Here is a 16,233-nt window from a genome sequence, read left to right on the forward strand (position 1 = left end):
TTATTGCCCTTAGGTCACATTACTTCTCCCTTATTATTACTGTTAGAATTGAATTCCCAGTAACTTACGTATTTTCATGTGTTTGAACTATCTGGGTAGATTGTGGATGTTTGTTTTGGACTTCTTTGATGCCAACAGCTAACTTGCTGATCAAGATGATAATATCTGCTCAAGTAGTCCTGGTTGTTAGTGTCTTCAGAAGGTTAACATAGGGCTTTGGACAGAGTCCTTCCTTATGCTTTCATTTGCTCCATCCTGTTCTGCTTTCATAACCACTAGAACATATCCACTGCATCTGTGAGTTGTTTCTGCATTTGTACCTACTTCTGTTGTCCAGATTGTTTTTGGGGAGGGAACTTAGAGAGCAGGAGAGATCTTTCTGAAGAAGAAAAGCAAGGAAGACACTCAGGAAAACTGAAAGTGATAGGAAAAAAAACTCCAAAAAGTTCTGAGTAAAAGTAACGAATGTTTCCTGGGCGATGCACAAGTGAATGGTTTGTGTTGGTGTTGGATGGAGAAAATCATGGATTTAGTAAGTGATGCAGTATGACAAACGGAAAAATACTAAACTAAGAATTCCTCCAGTGTGTGAATGCTACTTTGATGAAAAAAGCATCATCTGTGAGCTAAGATGTCACACACAGGTTGTGAATTTTCACTTACAATCCATTAGGAATATTTGAAGGAATTAAATAGAGAGGTTTGTCTTTATTTATTAGCAGCCCGGAAACTTGTGCGTAGTTGGAGAAAAAAAAAAACACAAAACAAAACACCCCAACAAACTGATAGCTTTATTTGGCCTTGAAAGCTTTATATGCTTGCTTTTTCACTCAAAATAGAAAATACCATAAAATAAACTCTAATGACTTCTATATTAAGTAGAACAACACAGGACGTGGAAAAAGAATTAAAATAAACCACCTAACTCATGCAAAAAAGACAAGGCTGCATTACTCAGTTGCCCATTTGCAGGTAGGCATGACCTTGAGTGGTGAGATTTCTTATCGGCATTCTGAATGCCTGGTGCATCTTTGTAGTTGAATGTAGTAGCTATGTTGCTGGTTGCTGATTAACATGTGAATCTGATTTCACACTTCAGATGAGTTTTCAGCTGGCCTTGCTGCTGGTAGTGCTGAAGCAACTCTCAACCTGTTTGCCACATTGTGGTCTTGCAGCATCTTTCACTTGTGTACACTCGTGTGACTTTCTGAGACAAATATGTTTAATTGTAATGGAAACAAACTGGCATGCTGAATATTCCACGAGCTCGAACACTTGTATTGTTTAGAAGATTTTGATAATTCCTGTGACACAAAGGGAACAAGGCAAAAGTAAAAAACAAAGCACATTCAGACAAATTTGACCAAAGGTACAGTGCCAGATGATAACCAAGAGGCCCCTATAGAGGTTTCAAGGGGAATATGAACTGAGTTTTGAGGCTGGGTTTCATTCAGTCTTTCCAGGTTGTCTGCAGAGACAAACAAGCCCCTGGTTTACCTGACACGTCTGTGCTCTAGTTTGATTGGCGTTTATTTCATGAAGTTCAGTTCCAGCTCTCCTGTCTTCCAGGAAATCCTGTTGTTGCAAATACCTGCATAGAATATGGATACAGATGTTTGGTCAGGGATTGTTCACTTAAAGCATTTTAAGTGTTGTTTATAGAGACTATATCTATTTATGCAATTTAAGTGAGACTATTTTTGTGCGAGCCATATCTTTATGGTAGAAAAAAAGTGAAAATGAATGATAAAGGCCAAAGCAATGACTCAAGGGGGTCATTGGAGTATTCTTGTTTAATTTCGTTTCTATTAATTTTTTTTCTCTCTTCAAGGCAGCATGACAGCACTAAGCCACTCAGATTATAGTTTCTTTTTTTTCTCCTTCTTCTTTCTCTGTTTTTCTCTTTCGTTTCTCTGGTCACTGCAGTCGGTTCTGGGGTTGGAGTGCAGATGGGCTGTCGAAGCACCCCCCTCCCCTTTCTCAGCCTAACTCCATCCCCACCGCTCCTTCCCACAAGACTTTCAGACGCTCTTATTCTCCCAGGTAACAAGCTACCTGTTAAACCAACTTGTCTGAGATGTCACAGTACTATTTACCTTTCATACTTTATAATTTGTTCAAGCATAGGAAATGATTTCCAAATTGAAAAAGAAATTGGGATGATGTTAGTTCTCAGACTGGGGAGATGAATCAGCCACTTGCTCTCCTTGTGGGGGAAATGTGGCACGCCAGTGGAAAAACTGAGTTCTTCCAAATTATTTCTCCCTGCTGGGTTTCCTGAATGCAGAACACAATTGTTGAGCACTTTCTGTATGCACTTGTGATAGTGGTTTCACATCTGCAGCAGTATCTGGCGGCCAGCGAGGGTGATGTTTATGTGATTCACCAGCTGTTTGCGTGATGATTGTGGAATATCTTGGAACTGTGTAGTATTGAAATTAATTGTATTGTGTCCTTCCCACAAGGTTTAAGAAGCTGATGGTTAATTGTGATCACTATTCCTCCTCTTGTATGCTCACATTTTGTTCCTGTCTGTTTGTAGATATTTAACCTGTGTACAAAATTAAAACTTCATTCTTGTCTTCAAAAACCAAATTTAATTCGCCAGATCTCTGTTAGATCACTTGTATTATTATGAAGCTTATAACCTATCAGCAGGCTTTCTGTGGACGTGATTTCTTTGGACTTCAATGTGAGTCTCACTTGAGGAAGGGCTATATATTATCTTCCCTCAAAGGAAGAAGTTCCTAACTGAAAGCTGTTGAAGCAAAACCAAACAAATGGTTCTTGGAAAGCTGAAAATCTGGGAGACTGTGACAACTGAGAAAGAGAATAGAATCACACATTCTGTATCCTTGTGAATACCAGAAGATGTAAAACATGACATCAATATTCAGTTTCTGTTCTAAGACCATCTGAGAAATCTGTGGAAGAGGTTGATGTTTATTTGGTTGGGGGCAAGGAGTTGGGGGGGATTACACTAGTTGAGAACAAATGTTTCCTCCTTTCATTAGTCAAAACTCACTGAGGTTTGGAATATTTCCAGCCCAGAGCCTGAAAGTGCAAGAAACCCCAACTGTGTACTGCTTGAGGATGCTCAACTGTTAGTTACTTACACATAGTTTGGATTGGAAAATGAGTAAAAGTTCATGAAAGTAAAATCTTTTATGTCAGACTGCAAAACAGCCAAATTTTATTTTGATAAGCTTGTGAAGGGCTGTGTTGTTTTAGTGCGGCAGAAGATGGAAAATAATGCTGTGACATCCCTAAACGCTGCTCATCTCTACTCACTTCTATTTCATCCTGTGACTTCCCTTTAGTTTTCTTGACTGGTTGCTTTTTTTTTGTGCTGTTTTTTTTCCCCTTCAAAGATGGGTTTAGCTTCATTTCATTTTGTTTTCTCCATCACATTGTATGTGAATTATTCCAGCACACATACTGTTGGTAGATATGTGTGTTTACATGTAAAGTTTTGTCACAACCATAATGTGATTTCTTGCACAAGCTTACTCTTGACATATGAAATCACTGGATTCTCTAGATTTTAGTAAGAAGTTGTTTTGTGTTTTGAAAAACACATCAGATTTTAGTGGTTCTTTGTTCATAAATAGCTGTAGTCATTTTGCACTGCAGAAGATGTACATTGATCTGTTCTCTGGAGCAGCATTGGGCAAAATTCATTCCTGAGGAAAGGGGCAGAGATTTTGGCAGATTTAGTGTCGTTATACCTGGGACTGTTTCTTTCTTTATTTTTTTTCTTAATTTTCTTTCTCCATGGATTTCATTGTGTGACCTTTGGTAAGTCAGTTCATCTCTTGGTGTGGGTACGCAGTTACACTCAATACATGCTTTCTAGAATGGCTCTTCCATTGATCACTCGAAGAAGCTTATAAAATCTATGGATTAATCGTGCTTGAACACAAGACTAATATTTTCAAGATGGTATGAAGCAAAGGTTGTCTTCTCTGTTACTGACACTTAGAAAGAATTTAGAAACTGCATTTACTTTTCTGGGGCATCTGGAAAGCAGTGATGTAATTCTGTTCTCTGGAAGATCCTAAATACTCTGACTTGTGTAGGTTATGCCCAGCTTTCGTTTCCTGATTTAGATCTGTTGTTTCAGTGGTGACTTCTTAGCCAGGCCTGGCTGGCTGGACATCATCTGAAGTCAGAGAGCTGTGCTTCGTTTTCTTTGCCAGAATGCATTGTGCTGGTGCTTGTGTGCCTGCGGGGTGACAGCGTTGCTTGGAGCCAGGGATTATGGCTATTTTCAGTGTGTTAATCCCTAAAGATTAGGACAACACAAATTTTATCCTTTGTGTGAAGTTCTCAAGTTTCTCCCAGAGAAAAAGTGGTAGTTCTAGATAGTGATCATCCTTCTTCTAACTGTACTGAAAATAATGACCGTGTACCCAGGATTCAAAAGAGATTTTCTATTTTTATTCTATTTTTTTCTCACCACCTCACTAGCAATCATTCTTTTGTGAGAGAGCAACACAACTCTTTGTCCAGCCATCTTCCTCCAAGGCCATCCTGTCATCTCTCCCAAACTGTTAAGACATAGAAGTTGATACCTAAAAGGAGCTGCTTTTTGTCATTTACTAACAACTTGATGTAAATGTCTTAAATTCTTAATTTTTTTTTTTTTTCTTCTTCTGGCTTTGCTCAAATCTGAGACTCCCCCAGAGAAATTTCTCTCGGATACTGGCTCTCTTCTTTATATCTGTCTTGGAAAACTGTTTGTTATGCAGACTCAGCTTCTCTCTGGGTAGCGTAAAGTCCTGCCAATATTGTCTTTTAATTTCCTTGAAGCATGTAGGACCTTCTTGTCCCAGCCACATCTTTTTCTCTTTTTCTTCCCCCTATCATCTGCCCTTGCCTGCTGGTCATTTTTTTTCATGGTACTTAATTTTGGATAACTATTTGGCTTTGTACTTCTGAAGAATTTCTGAGAAACAGACTGACTGCAGGAAAGCACTCAATTTGAGTGAGAGAATTCTCAAATTAAGGCTCATTACTGAAATGCATCTTTTTTTCCAAGGCTTCTTGCAAGTGGTTTTGTTTTTACTACTCTATAAATGATAACTGGAATATGATAGACTAAGCTTTATGTCAAGATACATTTTCATTTCTGTTTAAATCTATTGCATTTCAATTCATTGACAGAATATATTTTATATATTATGAAGCTTAAATTTTGTTGATTTCATATCCACTAGCCGTCAGAACCCTTTGAGTTCTCATAGTGATTATTTTTCTTTTGTATGAACTCCATTGCCTTTATGGGGACAGGGTTTTTTTGTTGTTAGAAGCCACCACTTCCACTGCTTTGGAATGTTATAAACAGTGGACCTGGTTTCTCCTCGATTGCAGCAATATAGTACCAGTTCCTTCAGTTGATCTCCTTTCGGACTGGGATAAATCTAGGAGACTCAGACCTGAAGTCTACTTTGAATTCCATTCATGTTTCGTTAGAAATGATACGCCAAGTCATCTGTTTCCAACTTGACATATATTTGTTAAGTCAAAAGTTGATTCCAATTTTGTGTGTAACATTTCATATACATTTCGTCTTTAGTATGCTGGATTATGACACGGAGAACCTAAATTCTGATGAAATCTACAGCTCTCTTCGTGGAGTCACAGAAGCAATTGAAAAGTTTAGTTTCCGTAGTCAAGAGGACCTGAATGAACCAATCAAACGTGATGGGAAGAAAGACTGTGACATGGTAAGTGTTTGATTTGATTAATATTTGCAGATATGTAAAATTCTTATGGTTTTCAAGCCTCAATTTTTTCTAACACTTCACTCTTTGATCCTCTCGCTTACAAGAAAGACATTGAGGCCCTGGCGGTTGTTGTGACATGATGGTTGGCCTATTCTCAAAGCTAACTGTGATAGGATGAGAGAGCATGGCCTCAAGATGCACCAGGGAGGTTCAGGTTGGATGTTAGGAAAAGCCTCTTCTCCAAAAGAGTGGTAATGCATTGGAACAGGCTGCCCAGGGACGTGGTAGAGTCACTGTTCCCGGAGGTTAATTCAAGAAACATGTAGATGTGATACTCATCAGTGTGGTTTAGTGGGGAATATTGGTGGTAGCTGGACTAAATGATTCTAGAGGTCTTTTCTAGTCTTAATGATTCTTTGATTATATAAATGTTGGGGTACCAAGAGTGTTGTTCCTTTCTCCCTTAAAATTATTTAACCTCTTGTTAAGTGCATTTGTTGGATTATTGTGTAAGTTTAATGTGTGAAGAGATCTGTGCTAGTGTTTATCAGGCTCAGCATTGCTCACCTGGTGGCTTTTTCATGGAGTGTGTGCAGCCGAGTGTGTAATAGGAGAAGTTCTGAAAACACGTTGGTCGTTTACATCACAGGCTTATTCCTTCACATGTAGGAAAACCCCACAATCACTGAGTGCTCCAGTCATACAGTACCTTACACTGTGTGAATGGTTACAGAATTAATTTCCCATGTGGGATACCATTTGTTTTAACTAAATATGTAGAATTCAAAGTCTGCGAATTAAGCAGTATTTTTGCTGCTTTTGTGGACAAACAAGTGTAGGTTATGGTAGACTGTTAGTCTCAAAAGGTAATCATGCTTTGTTATCTGATATTTTTCTTTGGTTCTCTTCTGTTGTCTTTTTCACATTAGCTGTCTAAGCATCATTTGTGTGATTTTGTGAGAACAATGTTGCTTTTCTTTCCTTTCTTTGGCTTATTAGCAGATTGGTCCTGCTCCTTGTTTGATTTTTCTTAGCCTGTGCAGTTTTTGAAATATTTCTGTTTATGCTGTTGGCATAGCTTTTTGCCCTATGATCGTGAGATATTTTTGTTACCTAAATTAGGGAAAGAGGTGGTAGTTTAAGTATTATGTGTACATAAGGGACTCTACACAAAATTTATGGGTGTGATCCTGTTGGTGAGCGAACTCAAATTCTGTGGAAGTTGTAGCTTTTTAGTAGTCTTATGCCTTTTCCTGTGTTTGATCTCCAGGTGTCTCGAGATGGTGGCCTTGCAGTACCTACCAGTGACGTCCGAGGAGGTAGTGATACTGTAGAAGGAGGAAGGATGGCTCTAGATAACAAAACCTCCCTACTTAACACTCAGCCACCCCGCGCCTTTTCAGGGCCACGTGCTCGAGAGTATAATCCCTATCCTTACTCCGACACAATTAACACTTATGACAAGACTGCCCTCAAGGAAGCAGTTTTTGATGATGACATGGATCAACTTCGGGATGGTTTGTATTAGCATATCTTTTAAAATTGTTACCAGCTTGTTCTGTTCCTAATATATTTATATATGTGCAGTACTGAGACACATGCCTGTCCATATATATGTTGTGTATTACTTTGCAAGCGAGTTGAGGCTTGCCATGAAATATTCTCTGTTCTAATGTGTGACAGCAGAACTTGATTTATGGATATGGAGAAAAGACTATACTGTGATTTTATTTTATTTTATTGTTATTGTTCTCTCTTACTTTTTCCTTTGGAGTTTTTCTCAAACTAGTCCCTAATTGTCTAAATTAAGCATATCTTCAGGGGACGCTGGTCTGGGGGCCTTCTAGTCTTAAACTCAAATGACTCATTGGCTTGTTATTGAGTGTTTCACTTCATTTAAATGATGCTGCACCCCTTAGCTTTATTTCTTTGCATTATATTGATGACTCATTGTACTTTGATCTAAAGGTTACGCATGTGATCGCTGGTTTTGGGTGTGTGTCTGGGACAAATGGGCGATTCTTCCCTTGTAGAAGTAATTTTTAGGACTGGATGAAATCCAATCGTCATCTCTTAGAAGCCTTGTGCAGATTCATGATCAGTGTTAGGAACTCAGGTGAAATTAGGGCTATTCGGGTCCTCTTCCCCTCTTGACAGAGTCCACTTGGGATTTGATGCCTTTTTGGGGGGTGGTCTATTTTTCCATGCACTTTGTTTTATGGAAGGTTTGTAATATGGGCATCTTTGACCTCTTTCCCCCATTTCCCCAAGTGACTTGCTTCCATTTGTCCTAGAAGTACCCATTGACCATTCAGATTTGGTGGCTGATCTTCTGAAAGAGCTCTCTAATCACAACGAGCGGGTGGAGGAGCGGAAAGGAGCTCTCCTGGAATTGCTGAAGATCACAAGGGAGGATAATCTTGGAGTTTGGGAGGAACATTTCAAAACCATTCTGCTCTTGCTCCTGGAAACGCTTGGAGACAAAGATGTGAGATGTAGATTCTTCTTAACTGTCCAGTAAAACTGCTTTATTTAGGGTGATAGGACTGCAAATCAATTCAAGTAAAATTTATTACATTTGTATGGCATCTCATCAGTGATGCTGCACTTCTTGTTTTCTTTTTTTCTGTTAAGGTTCTTGACTGTTTTCATTATCAGAGTACTTAATGACAAATGTCAAGGTTCTCCGTAGTTTCTGTTCTCCCCTCCCTTCACATTCCCTGTGTGTTTAGTAACAAATAACTAGGAAATTGAACTAGAATCAGAAATAAAGTTATTTTCTAAGGCAGTGATATTTTCTCACAATCGTTTTTCTTAGTATCAACATGAGTTTTGGTAGTCCTGCGTGTTTAATCATAGCATCATCATGTATGTATGAAGATCTGGTGACTTGAATTGCAAGTTTGCTAATCTGTGAGTTTTGCAGGTGAAAAATAAAGGGCATAATTTGTAGGCTGAGTATAGAATTAAGTATTCCTCTACTGAAATAATAGATCTATTTGGAATGGCTACTAGCCAAAAACTTAATGTAACAGTTGTGTAAGTAAAGCGGGTGTTATAAATCCCTTCTCCTAAGGATCTTTGAATATATAAAGGATTAACACGTAGGTCAGTAGTGACTATAAAACTGACTGTTCTTGAAAGTAATTTCCAGAGGAGTTGCAGTAGATCAGTGCTGCTCCTGTAATAGTGCATGATAAACAGATTTGCTGCATATATGGAGCCCAATCTGATATCTGCAGAGCTAAGAGAAGAGGAAGAGCAAAACAAATACAATCTGAATGTCTTTGTATATTCATGTAATGCAGTTATGTTGCTTTGGCTATTAATTTATACTTAATTGCTAGAAGAGTATGGAATTTAAAAACGTGGTCATTTTGATTCTGTCAGAGGGAACAGTCATTTTGTATAAATGTTTCTGCAACAGAAAGCAAGCAGACCGATTCTAGTTTTCAGCTGTTGATCACACTGCTTGATCCACTGGATCTGGTAAAGCTGTGTAAGATTTCTACTGCTTTAAAGAGCCATGAGAACTTGCTCCAAAATGCGATTTTGATGAGAAATTACATTTTCTAACATGTATTTCTCTTGACACAGCATTCAATAAGAGCCTTGGCACTGCGAGTCCTTAGAGAAATCCTACGGAATCAGCCGGCAAGGTTCAAAAACTACGCAGAGTTGACCATCATGAAAACGCTGGAAGCACACAAGGATTCCCACAAGGAGGTGAGTGAGCGTTTTGGCAGTGCTACTGGGAAAAGAATATTGAAGATTTAACATACAAGCATGCTGACCCATCTTGACAGTAGAAAAGAACTATTTGAAGTCACCTAAGTACCGAAGATGTATACTTGCTGAAGCAGGAAGAAAAACGTTGAAGGCAGCAGACTCATTTTTAGTGTATTTGGAACTATCTGGCGTTGTAGGCCACTGTTGGTTGGTTGTTCTGGGAGTGGTAGGAGGGTGCATTTTTCTTAAGTTAGTGGAGCTCATTAAGGGCACTGTGGTCCCTCAATCTGCACAGGCAAGGTTGGGAAGTGTATTGAAAAACACAAAGGCTGTAGTAAAGCAGAGCTGTGTGAAAAGTATGCAGTGGAGCCACAGTGGAGAATCTGAACTGTGGAATAACAGCAGAAAGTGGGCAAAGGGGGCATGCTGCTGAAAAGAAGCTGTGGCAGTGAGGAGGAAGCCAAGGGAAGGGTGAGTGGCATTTTCCTTTTGCAAGAGAACTCATGCAAAATTAAAAGTATTCTGGACTAAAAAATACAGGGACGTGATGGTTATATTGGAAGTAGATCAAAGTACGTTAAAGGTCAGTCTTTGCATATTGGCTTCCAAGATAGATCTTTTCTATCTTCTGCATGCTGCAAGTTTGAACCAAACCCTGGAAAACAGCACGTGAATTCCCATCTGTTTCAGCAGTGGCTTAGTTACCAAACTTCTTCCTTTGAAACTTAAAAGCTTTTCATCTTCCCTGCAAAAGGCTTGCCCTAAACTAGCAATACTAGGTATCTCTGTCTGGAGAGCGTTTTTGGCTATGGAAAAGATCATTGTATAGATCGGACTGCTTCCAGAGCATTGCATAACTGAGACAAGGTTGCGTTAGCTGTGCATAGCAAAACTGTACTGTTTAAAAATCAAAACAATACCATATATACCCCTCAGGGAAGAAGGAACCTAACAGGCTGGATATCCCTTAATACTGAAGCAGAAAATGTTTAATCCTCTGGTGAATGAGGACTGCCACAATCTGCCTATCCTCCTCAATTTAGAGCTTTTGCACTCCTGTCATTTTCAGTTCAGAGTAATAAGGAGCAGTTGTGAATTGATTTCCTGATAAAGTAGTCAGACAAAACATTGTGTTCTGAAGGAGTGCCTTTTACTGGCAAGTTTTCCTGGTTACATACTTCTCAGCTCACCTTGACTCTGTGCCCTTTTTTTTCCCCTCACAAAATCTTCCAAAGGCACAGCGCCTTTCCAGATGGTCTCTGATGCTTTTAATGCCTTTCAGAGCTGCTCTGTCCTTGCATGACCGACAGCTTTTACTGAAATTAGGTATAATGTTGAAAACATGACATTTCACGCCTCTTTACTCCCCACACAATGTTCATGTTTGTAGCATGGAGAGGTTTTTTTTAGGATTTGCATGTGAGATGCCTTCTGGGGAAGTGCAGGGAAGAGGGAAGGATCAGCTTTTGTAACAGAAAGTAAAACTCAAGCCAGGAATGAGGAGTCATGAGTTCTGGCACTTCTTTGTAGAAGAGTAAGTTTGAGCTGTATTGCTCTCAGCAAGTGGCCGCTGTTCTGCATGTAGCATTCCTTTGATTTTTTTTCCTTTTTCCAGTGGTTTTGCATAGCATTGTTATCATTAAAAAAGATCACATTTACAACTGCTCCAATGAGACCTTTGGGTTATGGCTGTCATAGCAGGACACTGCAGGTGTAGTTCCATTTTTTCTGTTTCTAAGCAATTGTTTGTACAGCTGTATTAAGTGTTGGTACTGGTGGTGTAATAGGAGTGAACAGCCTGAAGAATGGGTGTCTGCTGTTACCTGCCTTTTGCCGTAGGAGGCATGTGCTATTTCTTGTGCTGATACATACATATATATATGAAAAGCACTCCAGAAACAACCCAAGCACATGATATTTGTGTCCCACCCATTTTATCCACAGAGTTTATTGAGGATGTTGCTTTTAGAACACAGTATCTTTAGTCTATGTATGTGCATTTTCTCATCCCTGTGTACATGGGGCTCTCAGAACCAAGTTAAGAAAAGTTTCCCAGTCTTCACTTGAGTGTCTACATGAACTAGGCCGAATATACACCTGTGAAAATGCTGTAGGTTTTGGTTTTTTTTTTACTTGTACCTGAGATTTGCTAATTCCGTTAAGTCTGTGAAAAATGAACTGAGTCCATTCGGGTTTGGCTGAGTTAGTTGAACTTGTAGCCCTGTGCCAGAATGTCACGGATTGCCATCCAACAGGGGCCCTCCAGCTCACACTCGCTGCTGACTTTGCAGCACTGCTATCTCCTGGGGTTGTGGAGGAGCTGCCCTTTGACTTGATCCTGCTCAGTGAGAGACTACCTGAAAATTCACCAGTTTGAAAGGCTTTTAGAATAGCTGAATGAGAATGGAAAGATCTTAGTGGTCTGTCTTATAGTTCTATAGTTCTATATATAGTCTTATAGTTCCAGTGCGTCACCACCCTCTGTGTGAAAAACTTCCTCCTAATATCTAACCTAAATCTCCCCTGTCTCAGCCTAAAACCATTCCCCCGTTATATAGTAGAGTTAGGAAAGTGCTAATCTCTGAGCAGTGTAATGCCCTGATAGGACATCTCTCTAGGGTTCATGTTTCTGCCTTGTATTAGAAAACAAAATTGGTTTGTGGTTTGAGATCATTTCAAACAGGCTGCATGAATCAGCAGAAAATTACTCTTTGGAGAGATCTGTACCTACTTAGCTCTTGCTTGCTTACCTGAGTTTTTCCCCTTTAGCACAGGAACTGATAATTGCCTGTACATTATTGCTGCCATTTTCTGTAATGTTTGGGCTAATGAGCAATCAGCATAAAATGACCAAGCAAAGAGAGAGGAGTTTGCTCCTGCACAGTGCAGAGCCATTAACCTCAGATGGCTGCAAGAAGTCATTGCACTAAGAGTAGCATTTCTTTGAAAATTGGTAAGAAAGTTAATTTGTCTTCACAAATGCAGTATTGCTTATGTTCAGCATGGCCATCATCAGAACCCAACAGGCACCTGGGGAACCTGCTTTAGCTGGGGGTTTGGACTAGACGATCTCCGAAGGACCCTTTAGCTCCTACAGTTCTGTGAAATATCATACCTTCCTCCATTTGAGTGCCAATATCTAGCTAAAATATCATCTGAAACTAAAGGGGCTGTGGCTTATTACAGCTGGAAGCATCAATGTTACGTCAGCATGGTTGGATGTGTTTGGATGCCTGAATGTGTTTCCCCAAATGAAGCTGAAGCCTTTCAATGGTTGGATCTTTGCTATGGCTAGAACTCTTCTGCGTTCTGTTGTTGAAGGCAAAGTGTAGCATCAGCGAAGCAGCACAGCTAAGGGACACCAGAGCAGAAAATGTGGGATGTGGAGTGGGTGCTGTATCCCTTGTTGTGTGGGTGCAGACAAAGGAGGTCAGCAAAGCATTGACCTCAGTGCAGGTCCAAAATTAACATAACCCTGGGCTACAGACTAGGAGACTCTGAGTTGGGATTCATGTTTAGTTTGCACTTTTTAATGCTAGTCTCTTTTTACATCTTTTGTTGTATAATAGTCTGTTGAGTACTGTTAATTTAATGGGATGATGTGAAGAGTCAAACCTGCTTCAGTCATAACTGTAAATATTTATGGGAGTTGACATGTAAATGCCTTTCACTTACTTTTAGAGCATTAGAATGTAATTGAAGTTGTGGATGGTATTAAATCTTGTTGATTTTTATCACTCTTTGTTTGGAGTTACTTGGAAGAGAGCTGTCCTATTGCCAATTGGTTAATATTAACTCATTTGTTCCAGTGTACTTACTCACCCATAACTAAGGAGAGATGCTGTGTGCTGACCCAATACCATTGATATGACATTGCTTCAGATTCGTTGCAGCAAAAGTAGTAGAAGTTCTTATTCTTCAGTATAGTAAAATAGAAGTAGTTATCTCATGAAACTGTTATGGAACATCTTCACCACTGATAATCATTGGACAGCTCATTCTTTGCTTTGTTTCTGCTGCTCTATTTTTCTCTGCTGCAAAGCCTAGCTGATTGGTACATTCTGTATGTAAGGAAAAGACTTTGAGCCATGTATGGGATACCTAACTTTGGTCTTTTAATATGCAGGAAATCCACAGGCATAATTGGGATGTAACACTCCCTGTTGTAATGACCTAAAGGAAGGTGAAAAGAGCAAATCACAGCTATGCATTACCTTTAATCCTCACTAACCTGAGGTGTTGTAGACTGACCCTTGACTTTTATAAGATGATTTGCAGCTGTCCTCCAATGATGATACACTCGGTATCATTTTCTGTAAAACATAGCCTGCTAAAGAAAAATGCTAAATGATCAGTCTTTAAGGTTAGTTAACTCATAGCCCATGCTGGAAGCTGCCAAGCACTGCAGATTGGCAGGTGATGTTTCGCTGTATACGTTTCTCTGCTTCCTCTAATTCCCAACACATATGAAATATTTAGTGCCCAGGAGAAGCAATCTAATCTACCTCACCTCCTCTGAATCCCTTACATTTTTTCATCTGCTTAGTACTCCCCCTTGCCGAGTCCACTTCCTGCTTTGAAACTCAGTGCTTAATTGTTTGTTCCTGTCTGGCTCAGACTGTACGCCCTTCAGGGATGGGAGTTTGCCTGGCTAGGCAGTGGTAAGCCTCCATTCCCTCTAGCTTAGGTTGTGCAGGCTTGAAGTAACCACCTTTAAATGCCAAAAGTTGGTTCTAAAAACAAAGCTGTGTGCCTTGAAAGCCCAAAAGCAAAACATTGTTTTTCTGCTCAGTAAACTTCTGGTCCTATACTTGTACCACAACAGAGTAAAAAGCCTCTTAAGGTTTTTTTTGAGTGTTTTTTTTTATTTTTCTCTTAAAAACAACAAAAACATACATTACTTAATTCCATGTGTTTTACAGAGGTAGTGCACCTAGTATTTGTACTCCAGCTTGCAATCTAATATGTACTCCTGTACAGCTTTCATCTAGGTATATGGTTGCTGCTCTACTCAGTTCTCAGCGTGTTACACTGATGCCCTGCATAGACTGTGAAGTGTACTTGTTATTTTTTCAGCGAGTCCACTAGGAAACACAGTTTATGCTACACCAGCAGAAGTCAGGCTCAATCTAGTCTCTAGAGTGTAGAGCAAAAGGTAAGCCTTTAGAAAGGAGAAAAACCTGCTTCTTTAAGGCAAAGTGCTATCGTTTAGATCTGCATTCCTGGCCTACCTGACTTGTGTTGAATGGCATCAAACTATTCAGTTCCAGACATGGTTTGCTTTGCGCTTTTACTAGGAGGTAAAGTCATGTTTGTGACATACCTTACACACGGCTTAGTGTCAGTATTTTTCAAGCACTGCAGGCTCTCTCTGGTCTTACAGATCTTGCGTCATAGGCACCCTTTTGAACTTGTTTCTTCCAGCTGTTATCATCATTTTAACACTCAACTAGTTTTCTTTTGTGTTTTTGAAATAATTGAACATAATTGCATTAGGTTAGACAAAAACTCTGCTCCATATCCTACTGTAGGCAATGACCAGCAAGCATGCAGTGATTCTTCATCAAAGACTTCCTCCTTAGAGCTGTCCCAAGCTGAAAGTTCTGTCTGCTGACCTTTAGTGGCTCTGCACTAACCGTATCTACTTTTTAATCTATTATCTGCATCTTTCTATGACAATGAGCTCCTCAATCTGAGCATACAGTGAACAGCACTGTTTTTTCCCACATTTAAAGAGCATGCATTTCATGGACATAGTTCTTGTGGTTTCTGCTAGTAGCTTGAACCTAACGGGGCCGTTCCTATTGCTTCCCAGTGTCTATCTGCCAGTCTTTCCCCCAAAGATGGGAGGAAGAGCTGTTGTTTGATGTTTGTTCATTTCTTCCACTTTTTTTATTTAAGGTTGTTTCACTCTGGTCATATTAAAACCCTGATTTAAAAATATATTTGATTTTTTGATATATTATGTATAATTTACAGGACATGGTTGTTGTGCCTCACAGCAAAATATCTTCACTAAACTCAACTATAATTGCGTACCCTTGTTGCCAAACAACCTGGCAGTTCACAGCTTTTGATAATGCACTTCCCTCTCTGCAGGAATGTTGCTGCTTTTCGTTGGCACTACTGGAAATGCAGCTCTGAATGGGCTGTGCAAGTATTCAAAGACAGGCTTTCCCTCATGGGATGCACAGTTGGCCTGATGGCTCAATGCTTTATTCTGTCAAAGCCAGAATCAAAGACCTTCTGGGCAGGACTGCTATTTGCATTGCAGAGTGGTTGCGTTTTTGCTTTCTGTGTCAGTGGAGATGAAGGAGGGAAGAGCTTGTCCTATGGGTTCACTCACAGCTGGTACTGCCCTGCACCTTCATCTACGCTCTGTTTCCTGCTGTTCCTTTCCAAGGCAGCTAGCTACCTGCAGAGCCTCTGAATCAAGCAAGCATGTAAGCACACGCTTGAGTCCCATTGACGTCAGTAAGATTCAAGCATGTTATTAAAGCCAAATATATGCTTAAGGGGGATGCTGAAGTGTGGCTTGGATGCAGATGCTGTCTGCCAGATGTGCTCTTGAAAGACTTGGAAATGTCTCTAGCGTTGTCACGTTTACAAGCTAGTATCAGCAGGAAGCCTTCTGGACGTGAGTAATATGTCCTTCTGTATTCAAAGGATGTGCACTGCATGGAGGAGTGATGCGAAATGCCCAACTGCTGTGCAAATACAGCCAGATGCAAGCTAGAAATGGCCAGCTTTGCTAAGGAAGGACTTGTAAAGGTGC

General features: G+C 39.9%; 1 protein-coding gene across 1 annotated transcript in view; it reads left to right on the forward strand.

Moving 5' to 3' along the window:
- CLASP1 (cytoplasmic linker associated protein 1) overlaps window positions 1-16,233 on the forward strand; it is a 146,019-nt gene that overhangs the window by 118,976 nt on the left and 10,810 nt on the right. The window contains exons 34-38 of the mRNA XM_072341864.1: window positions 1,927-2,043; window positions 5,579-5,729; window positions 7,000-7,246; window positions 8,027-8,217; window positions 9,327-9,455. Coding sequence (XP_072197965.1) covers window positions 1,927-2,043; window positions 5,579-5,729; window positions 7,000-7,246; window positions 8,027-8,217; window positions 9,327-9,455 — 835 coding nt within the window. The remainder of the gene's footprint in view (window positions 1-1,926; window positions 2,044-5,578; window positions 5,730-6,999; window positions 7,247-8,026; window positions 8,218-9,326; window positions 9,456-16,233) is intronic.

This window comes from Excalfactoria chinensis, chromosome 7 (genome assembly GCF_039878825.1).
Source record: "Excalfactoria chinensis isolate bCotChi1 chromosome 7, bCotChi1.hap2, whole genome shotgun sequence".
Taxonomy (NCBI): domain Eukaryota; kingdom Metazoa; phylum Chordata; class Aves; order Galliformes; family Phasianidae; genus Excalfactoria; species Excalfactoria chinensis.